Source organism: Nothobranchius furzeri, chromosome 3 (genome assembly GCF_043380555.1).
Source record: "Nothobranchius furzeri strain GRZ-AD chromosome 3, NfurGRZ-RIMD1, whole genome shotgun sequence".
Classification (NCBI taxonomy): domain Eukaryota; kingdom Metazoa; phylum Chordata; class Actinopteri; order Cyprinodontiformes; family Nothobranchiidae; genus Nothobranchius; species Nothobranchius furzeri.
The window spans coordinates 2,888,900-2,899,446 of record NC_091743.1 but is presented as its reverse complement, the minus strand read 5'-3'; the positions used below and the strand labels follow the sequence as shown (position 1 = coordinate 2,899,446).

Genomic DNA, 10,547 nt, shown 5'->3' with positions numbered 1-10,547 from the left:
GACTCTGGCATCAGCCGCCCACTGGACTGGCTCAGTAAGACCGACAGTGCAAGTGCTTTGAAATCAGGATTACTGTGAACATCTAAATAAAGTCTCCTCTGCTTCAAAAGGGGACGGAAACATTCCCGACGTTCCCTTTTTGTCACTTGTCTCCCTTAATAAGGGGAAAATAGTCTAAACTAAATATTAGGCACCAAGATAAACCTTAACGCTTCATGTTTGAATAGAAGAGATGTTTGGCATTTCGTTTTAACTTCCTAAAACCAGATGCATAATCAAGTGTGTCCATTAAAATATTCACCTACATCGTGAAGCAATTCATGCTGAATCAGGAGAGAAAATAAGCAAATACAACCAAGAAATCCTTTACAGAACATGTCCTGATCTTCAGTTTAGGGGATTTAAATTTTCAGAGGTTCGTTGTGTTTGCGTGGCTGCCCGTGTGGGGTCACAGAACCAGGGTTAGAGATGATCTGAGAGGAAACGATAGATCCTCCACATTCTGAATCCAAAGGTTTCATCTGGAGTTGCGTGAGGATCCGGCTGCCTACAGCTCTGGAATCATCTCTTAGGTGAGGATCTGGCTCCATAATGCTCTGAGCAGCAGGGACGGGAACGGTGAACACACTTAGCTGACTGCCTCTGATTGTTACCGACTTTGTTGCCTTAGAACAGCTCTTCACTACTGAAGGCTTCGTACTTGGCAGAGCTGCAGTTTCCCGTTTATCTGTGTGGATAATGGGCTTGTAGGGAAATGAGTAATCCACAACCACACATGACTAAAGTCAGAAGTAGTCAGCAGGACGTGCTCAATCTTATGCTAACGAGGGCGTACACCAGACATAGCTGAGCAACTCCAGGAATGTTTACGCTCTTTTGTTTTTTTGCTTTTTCGGTGAACACCTCTTCAGTAGAGACAACTGAAGGCTTTATGCATCTGGCTCCTGATGACCTAACAGATGAAGAGTGACACGCGTCACACCAACAGCGTTCAGACAATGGCATTGTTGCCACGGAGGCCAACGCCACGAGCAAACTGCTCCAGCAGGCCAGATATGGCACCAGATGGGCTGTGAGCCGAAGACTTCAGACCCACAGTAGAGCTGTAGGCTGCCAAGAAGATTTCCCTCACCGCCTCCAGACGAGTCTGACGCTGTAGCAGGAGAGGACACCTTGAGAAGGGAAACAAAGACGAGAACACACTTTAACACACTTCTCAGCAGCATGAACAAGCAAACGCATCATCGGTAACCAATGGTTAATGAAGGACGCCTTATTAACTCATTAACTGCCAATGACGACTAAAGTCGCCGGAACTAGCACCTCAGCTCTAAAGTCAATCTTCGTCCGCGTACGTCACGTGATCAGGAAGCAGAACATCCATGTGTTAGGAGATCGTTTTGGGCCGCTGCTGTAAAAAAAGTGAGGCTCAAACCGGAAAAGCGTCTGCCGATCACAATTCAACAACGGATTATGAAAGAACGGATAACGCTCGAAACGCACAGATTCTTCCTGATGTAAGAGGTGAGTCTCCGATTTGTTTTGGCGTCGACATCATCCTAGCACACAACGTTCTGTGACTCAAACCAGTAAAAACGCTGAAAAACGCTGGCAGCGAATGCTTTACTGATCAGGAAACGGCTAGCAGTGAATGAGTTAATGGTGAACATTGAAAACGTTAATAAGGTTTCTTTGGCGGCCGTGTGGGGCCATGGGAGGGTTTTGACAACAGCCACAGGTCGCTGCATGATAGCTGCATCACCCCTTACTTAGTCAGGGTGAGGGCCTTGTGGCTTGCGATCTGGGGGCAGTCGTCCCCGGATCTGGGCTAGATGGGCTGGTATCTCCTTGCCCCAGGTGGGTTTTGGGAACAAAGGTGCATTTTGGGGCCAGCGGAGGAGCTGGCTCCCTGGGAGGGATTTGGCCTCCCAACTTTTCCTCCACATCCCACTTTCCTCCTCCTGCTCTTTCACATCACCACACAAACATGCACATTGAGCCTTGGGTGAGGGCAAGTTGATGGGGTATGGGTATAGTTCCCATCTCCACAGTCCTGTGGCAGCCTGCACCCCAATTTTAATTTTTGCACATTTCCATCAACAACATTCCACTCAAACGCACACTTAGGGCCTTGGGGGTGAGCACACTCGACTGCACCTGGAAGAGGGGGTCTGTTCACTAAGCCTCACCTTGGGTGCCGGTGCACACTTCCAATTTTAAGCTGCACTTAGACACTGACCCCGGGTTTCCACGAGAGCCGTCAGCAGCACGTTACTGCAGCAGCACGTCTTGCTCGCGTAAGCTGCTGCTTGGCCCTTCCCACGAGACGCGAAGCAGCAGAGGAGCAGCTGTCACCGACCGAGCACGAAGTCACACGAGTGACTTCGTCAGTAAACACAACAACAAGCAGGAGAAAACTACAACATGGTTTGTGTTTTATGTTCTGTCCGTTTTATAATCGCCAATACGGACCTGAAAAACAAAGGAGACCACTAGCTAGGTGATAACTTCTCACGGGGCGCCCCGTGTTACAGGTTAGGTTACAGTTAGTAACCTTTTTTAAAGTAAAGCAACCGGAAGGCAGTACGTTTCTTTATTCTGAAAATCTCGGGAGCTTCTCTCCATTTCCGCGTCCGATTTCCTGTCTTTCCTTCCCCAAAAATGTCGAACTTGACCCGTTTCAGAGGCGTCGCGCGTAGAAAATAGAACCGGCGCGTAAAGGCCGCGACATGCTGCTCCTGAGACGCGGCCGACTCGCGCTGCTGACGGCTCCGGTGGAAAAGGTTCTGTTGACCACAGCGGTTCCTATCAGCAGCTATGACGTGCTGCTGCAGTAACGTGCTGCTGACGACTCCCGTGGAAACCCGGGGTGAGGGTTCTGGAGGTGAATTGGTGTTGTGTGCGGCGGCAACAGTCTCCCTGGGACTCCGTGCTCGTGGGAGGGGGTGTTCTGGATCTCTGGGGCTTAGTTCTCCCCATCTTGTGTGGGTCTTTGTGGGCAGGTCTGTGGCTCCTCACACTCACTATTGAACATTCCTATGTAGCATACCAAATGGCCAAGTATTTCATCAAAATGACCAGAAGGTAACCTTTAACTTACAGGCCAAACTGACACCATGGTGCCAATATGACATCTATGAACTAGAGACAATATTCTCTGTGTCGGCTCTGTCTTCTCCATCCCCAGTGAGTCGTGGAGGATGGCTGCTTATACTGAGCCAGGATCCTCTGGAGGTTTCTTCCTGTTAAAAGGGAGTTTTCCTCTCCACTGTCGCTGCATGCTTGCTAAGTATGAGGATTGCTGTAAAGACTCTGACACTAGTCAGTGACTCGATGCGACCTGCTGGGTTCCTTATATAGGAAACTTTTTACTGGTTGGCTTAATGAACTGACCTGTTTGCTGTGTGAAGGTCCTTGAGACGACTCTTGTTGTGATTTGGTGCTTTATAAATAAACTTGAATTGAATTATAATGACTTCAAAACTTCATAAATTCGTATTTTGTTGAATGAAGAACATGTTTAAACCCAAAGTGTTTAATAATGTGTCCAATACTTTACATTAATGAGTGATGAGTTAAAATGAATATTTTTCCTGTTATGGTTCATTTCAGATCTTAGATTACACCAGATTAGTAATTGTTGATTTTAAGAATTTAATTTGGAGTATCTCCACACCTCATAATATTATTAATCTTTAATGTTTTTACTTCACACTAAGAAATAACCTCTCTAAGTATCTGAGTGAAGGAGTGAGGTATTTTGGTAACGCCATTAAACTTCTCAAATTCTGATTTGTCTACATTTGTCAACAGTAGTTAATAAATGCTAGGTCTCTTCCTGATCTAGCCAGTGCTAGCCAGCCTCCCGGTTTGGACGACCGGGTGAGCAAAGCATATGGAACCATCCTCTCTTTTGACCCCATGGTGAAAGCCTCTCTGCAACGCTTGTGAGTGGCATCAGATGCTACAACAAATCAGATGTGGAACGTCTCACTAGCAGACCCTGGTGGCATCTCATGGCCCGTGATAATGGAATCCAAAGGGAGTTGCGACTCTGAGTTTCCAGTAGCCACTGTGTCTAGTGACATCACCACCGTGGCTGCCTCTTCTCCGGACCGCTCAAGAGCTGCCATCACACACGGGTATCGTAGACTCTGCACACTGGCGTCGGACGGGTTTATGAATAATCTCTAGCTAGTTAAACCTTACAGGCAACCTGATTTTACAACCCAGACATCACAAGATCTCTGATACTTAATAAGGTTTTGCTACAAACATCTAGCCTTCTTAACCTCTAACCAGAACCCCGTTAAACATCAGGACTTTTTCATGGCGCGTGATGCCTTAGCAACATCACATGACATGCAGATCTATTGGCGTAAGGTCAAAGGTCATTCTCGTGCACCTGGAACTGATAAGGATCTGAATGACCTTGCAGACTCTCTTGCCAAACAAGGTGCAACTATTGGTACCCCATGGTCCTTCAACCCCTTGTGGCTCCCTGATGTGTCTTCTCGGTCAGACCCACCTCGCGTGTGTGTGTGTGTGTGTGTTGTGACCCGAGCTCAGGCCGCTAACACGCCCACCACTCAACCATCTGATGGCTTTGAGCCCGTTCAACCTGTCTTTTCTGAAAACGACCTTGGCAGCCTCCAGTCCCAGGACCCTGCTATCAGCAGGACGATCCTGTACTTTTCTGATCCGACAGCTCATCTGCCTTCTTCTGCCAAACATGACTCTGTTCCTGAGCTCCGTGCTCTCTTTCGGGTTCGTGTCACGCTGAGGATGGTTGAAGGGTTGCTGACGCACGTCCCCAAGCCTCTGTCATCACCTGTCCTTGTGGTGCCACTGCCTCTAAGGGGGGCATGGTCACACAAGCTCATGACTCTCCTTCTACCGGACACAAAGGTGTCAAGGCCACGTTCGGTGCCCTGAGCCAGGTTGCTTATTGGCCGGGGTGCGTCGAGCCATCTCAGACTACGTCTAAAGCTGTCTGGTTTGCTGTCAATTTCAGCCGTCTAACCCCATCCACAAAGCTCCATACAGAGCAGGGGACCGTCCACACCGTGGCCGGACCTGCAATTTGATTGGGTGGGGCCCCTGACCAAGTCCAGCAGAGGTAATAAATACTTCTTGACCGTGACCTGTGCATTCACCAATTGGGCTGAATGTTTGCCGGCACCTAACGTCACGGCTCAAACAACTGCGATCCTTTTGATGAATCACATCTTCTCCCGGTTCGGCCTCCCCGCATGTGTTAACTCGGATAGGGGAACTCACTTCACCTCTGGAGTGATGGAACACCTTTGGCGGATGTTGGGTGTCAAGGCCAATTTCCACATTGGTTACCAGCCCCAGTCTTCCGGCCAGGTGGAAAGGATGAACTGGACTGTTGTCAGCATTTTAAGGAAATACGTGTCCTCTAGTCACAGAGACTGGGATGTGAAGCTTCTGTTGGTCCTTATGGCCATACGTGCTACTCCTCGAGTCTGCAGGTGTCTCCCCATTTGAAATGATGGCGGGTAGACAAATGACCCTGCCGCTTCACCTGCTGTATCAGTCAGTTCAGCCCAGTGCCACTCCGGCTTACACTAGCGAGCAGTATTTGCAGGACCTGAAAAACCATCTGCCTGCAGCGTTTTCTTTTGCACAGACAAATCTGGAGAAATCAGCTGAGGGCAGGAAGGCTTATGATCAGAAGGCCTCACATTCTGAACTCAACGTGGGTGATGATGCCTGGTTCTACATCTTTGCTCCTCATTCCGGTCACACAAAAGCAACCTCTGGTAAACTGGCTAAGAAACTTTAGCCGAAGTGGTCAGGTCCATACCCGAAAACTGAACACCTCTCTCTGGTCGTGTATCAGATCACGATCACTGAAGGAAACAAAGACCCCATCTATAAGTGGGTCCACAGGAACCAAATCAAACTGCACAAGCATTCCACTAATCTGGATGATATTCCAGCCCAAGACTCTGAAAACCCAACTCGCATCGAACCAAAAGGGGGGTGAATTTTCTGTCACCTGTCCCATAGTTCTGTTTCAGGTTACACAACTTTGTGTTTGTATGCATGCATGGTTGTATTTTCTGTCTATACATGACGTGCAGACTTGGAGTGACTTGGGATGGTCAAGCTGTGGGTTCCTGGAGTCCTATAATGGTTAAGTCTTCACAGTAAAAAAAGGTATTCCACAAACTGTTAAATTTATCCAAATTCCATTTTTTATTTTTATCTACTAATCTATAATTCCTTATCACTTATAAGTCGCTTTGGACAAAAGCGTCTGCTAAATACATAAACATAATTCCTTATGGGTACATTCACATATAGGTTTGATTACTAACAACACTGATTTACATTTTTAGTATTTCTTCTTTCGATTACTAGTAATTACATCATTTCTGTTAGAAAGATATTCACTGATAAACATTTCTGCATTATTTTAATTGCAGCTGACTGATTATGACAGAAATGACGAAAGAAATTTATTTAGATTTTTGCCAGTTATGGGCTACAAATTATTTTTGCCTTCTGCTTTGATAAGGTTTTGCTCAAAGAGTTGATATTCCCCTCATATACTTTAGGGTTATTAGGCCCGAGCAGCGAAAGCGCTGCGAAGGCCTCTTGTTTTTCCTCAGTTTATTATTTATTATTCCGTGCCTGCTTTGAACGGCTTTTTGGGGACCTTATCATACCCCAAAACTCAAAAATTCGATACTTTAAAGGTCTCAAAAAATCGCTAAGAAAATGGCTGAACAGCGCCCCCTAGAAAGTGAAAAATTCCCCTCTCCATAAAGCTTAGTTTATCGTACAGTTATGAAATTTGGTACACTTGTAGTACTCAACAGTCCGCACAGAAGGATCTCTTGCAACCATGGTCAATATTAAATAACAAGTCGGCCATTTTAGGTTGAAATGGCGATTTTTAGCCGTTTTGGCCGTTTTTAGGGTCAGTTTCTGATTGGATTGTTCGATCATTTTTCGCACGATCGTCTCAAAAATTGCGTAAAAATGCTCAGAAGCGATGGGCGAACAAAATGAGACAAGGATTCTTAGTTTTCGTATTTTCTGAAGGGCGGGGCCAGGCCTCGAAGTTTGACTACTCGCCAAAAACATTTAAATTGCTATAACTTCATAACTGAATAGAACAGAGTTACAAAAATTGCTGTGGTCATTCCTCATCAACCCACAAACTAAACTGAATGGTCGGATGATGACATCACACAAGCCCCGCCCCCCTCAGGACCAAAAAGGTCATGTTTTACCGCGATAGGTCCCAAATCGCCCCATTTCACAAATGGGCCATTCCCATCTGTACCGGGTCGGCCCGGGCCGGGCAGCCCCAGTCGGCCCCAGCCTGGCCCGGTTGATTCCACACATCCTTGCCTTAAGCCCATGTGGGCTGATTCTACCCACCAATCAGAGGCTTGCTCTAATGGAAGGTGTGAATTTGCTGTCAGCAGTGGGTGTGTTGGCCCTGGTCGGCCTGAAGCAGACCCCCTCGAGAAGAGGGCTGAGAATGAGCCTTGGTTGGCCCGGGAAAATACCAGGTCACCCAGATATGTAAACAACCTACGCTACCCGGCCCGGGCCGACCCGGTACAGATGGGAAAGGCCTATTAATCAACACAAATTTGTAGCTGGTAACTCAAGACGAATGGGGGTTGCTTGGCGTCACTTTATGGGAGTCTTCTGCAGAGGGCGGGGCTGTGGCGGCGCGGCGAAATTAGAAGTACCGGCGTGGCCTTACGTTTGCCTCCCATTTTGTCATTTCTAAAGATATCGCCACAAAACTTGTGGTGAGTGATCCTAGTCCGGCCCCTCAAAAAATCTGATGTGAAAATCCGGTGGGCGTGGCCTATTTTCTGAAATAGCACCCCTAGGATCATTAAAACTGTCAGCCCCAAGCCATGCTTTGACTGAGGATTATGAAATTTGGTACACTAATGTAGTGTTTCAGGACCTAAAAACAAGTCTCTTGGAGCCAAGCGCAAAGTCGCACAGGAGGTCGGCCATTTTGGTCCAGGTACTCGATTTAGTGGTTTTCGCACACGTTGTTTGGAAAATGATGCCTCGTTGCCCTTTTCACCGATAGCCTTCAAACTTCTGCTATATACTCTTAAGACATAGGGGGAAAAATTCAACCGTCTGATTTTTCAAAAGTTGAAAGATGTGGGCGTGGCTAAGCCTCAAACTTTGACCTTTCACCATTACATTACTTGACTTAATTCCCATGTGCATGATCAGATCTATATCAAACTTTGTCTGTGTGATCACTGACCACATCTCAAGACAATGACAATGTGCACAGCTGACATCACCCAAGCCTCGCCCCCTGACTACAGGAAGTCTATAGTTTTATGGTGAAATGCCCATATTTGTCCCCTCTAATTTAGTAAACATGGTCATGCACTGTCTTCATGATGCTGTAATGACCAATCAGTTCTGATAGCTTTCCAGAAAGGGAGGGGCTTTGATGCCGTGGCGAATTCTAGCGTGATGCCGTGACCTTACCTTTGATTGTAACTTCCACAAACAGCCTCCAATTTGCCCGAGACTGAACATGGCAATCAACAATCATGCTGTTTAACAAATGAGGCACAATCGGTTGGTGAACGTTGTATAATATCACCACAGCGCCCCCTACATACCTTTAAAACTGTAATAACTCCTACAAACGAGGTCGTAACTGCACCAAACTTGCTATGTGTCACACAAAGGCAATTGGTTGATATCGCTTTAGCTCCGCCCCCTGACAAATATTAAACCCTGAATTACACATGCATGATGCAATTCACACCAAACTGCAAACAAATGGCTGTTTTCAACCTACAAACTTCTTCATGGAATATTTCATAAATTTGGGACAGCGCAACCTAGATACATTAAAACCTTTGCAACTTCTGCAAAAAAGCTCCAAACTTTATCAAACCTGGTGGGAGTCATCACACAACTGCAATCAACACATGTAGGTGCTCACTTTTTCAAATCACTTTAACTCCGCCCACTTACAGCCTTTTGTCTCTAGATGACCCATGCAACGTTTGATTGATGCCAAATTAACAGAAAACCATCTTTGATGACCAAAGATGACCGCTATGCGATTTAGTCGTAAAAGGTCACAGCGCCCCCTAGATGGGTTCAAACTTTATCAACTTCTAAAGACAAGGTCAGAATGGCATTATACTTGGCTTGTGTCATCAAGTGACTGCACCAAACACATTGATGCGGTTGTTGGTTCAAACCCCTTTAGCTCCACCCCCTTTCGGCACTCTGGCTCTAGATAACACACACGACATCTGATTAATGCCAAAATAACAGAATACCATCTTTGTCAACCAAAGCTGACCTCAATTGGATTTTTCTGTAGTTGGTCACAGCGCCCCCTAGATAAATTTAACCTTCAATAACTTCAAAAAACGAGGTCAGAATAGCATTAAAGTTGGTCTGTGTCATCACACCACCAGTGTGGTTAAGATAGAGTATCCCCTAGTGGTGAGACGTGTAATTTAATGGTGGGCTCAGAGGGGATGCTGAGTGAGGGTGAGGTGCAGACGAGGTGACCGTTCGCGGTTTCTGGTGTCGGGGTGGTCGACGTTTATGTTCCGTGGACGTGCCCTGCTGCCCCGGGCTGCCGGCCAGGCTGGAGCGGCGCGGAGCTGCGAGGGCCGAACGACGCTGCATGCAGCTTTAATATTCGTTTTGTTCTTTTTTGCAATACTTTTCCAGTACACGACGGTGGCACAGGAGTTAAGTGCTCGCCTCGCAATCGGAAGGTCGCAGGTTCGAGACCCGCTCAGTCTGTCGCTGTCGTTGTGTCCTTGGGCAAGACACTTAACCCACATTGCCTGCTGGTGGTGGTCGGAGGGACCGGTGGCGCCAGTGCTCGGCAGCCTCGCCTCTGTCAGTGCGCCCCAGGGCAGCTGTGGCTACATTGTAGCTCATCCCCACCAGTGTGTGAATGTGTGTGTGAATGGATGAATGACTGATTGTGTTGTAAAGCGCCTTGGGGGGTTCCAGGACTCTAGAAGGCGCTATATCAAATACAGGCCATTTACCATTTACCATTTACACGTAAGTTACTGCATTTATTTCCTACACCTGAACTCCATTCACATAATTTGCTAGACATAGCACATATAGGCACATATAGTGCTAGGTTTATTTTTTGTTTGTTTGTTGTTTTGCATCAGACATCTATCGGTGTGTGTCTACATTGAAGTGCCCTGTGTCTGCTCTTCTCTTCTGAGTTTCGCCACTGGTCTTCGCTTCCTTGGAGGGCCTCTCTACACCATCGCCTGATTCGGCTGCCTGCTGTCTGAGGGTCCGGTTCGTTTGGGTCTGGACGTCCTGTTGTTCCTGCCGTGGTTGTGGGAACTCTCCGGTTTGCCTGGGGCCTGGTCCGGTCCCTACTCTTTTTCGTCCTATCTGTGGACTACACGCTGTGTGGGAACACAGTGCTCATTTATCCTTTTTGAAATATGGACTTCAAGGAATTACCAATGATCAATTGCAGTTGAAATTCTTCCCCTCAAAGGGATATA

The 10,547-nt window shown here is 47.0% G+C and overlaps 1 protein-coding gene across 4 annotated transcripts in view; it reads right to left on the bottom strand.

The window, feature by feature from the left end:
* Window positions 1-710: 710 nt before the first annotated feature.
* Window positions 711-10,547, bottom strand: part of mtmr14 (myotubularin related protein 14) — a 106,427-nt gene continuing 96,590 nt past the window's right edge. For all 4 annotated transcript variants that reach the window (XM_070549092.1, XM_070549095.1, XM_070549093.1 and 1 more), the window contains one exon: window positions 711-1,172. In XM_070549092.1, the coding sequence (XP_070405193.1) occupies window positions 992-1,172 (181 nt within the window). In that variant the 3' untranslated portion in view covers window positions 711-991. The remainder of the gene's footprint in view (window positions 1,173-10,547) is intronic.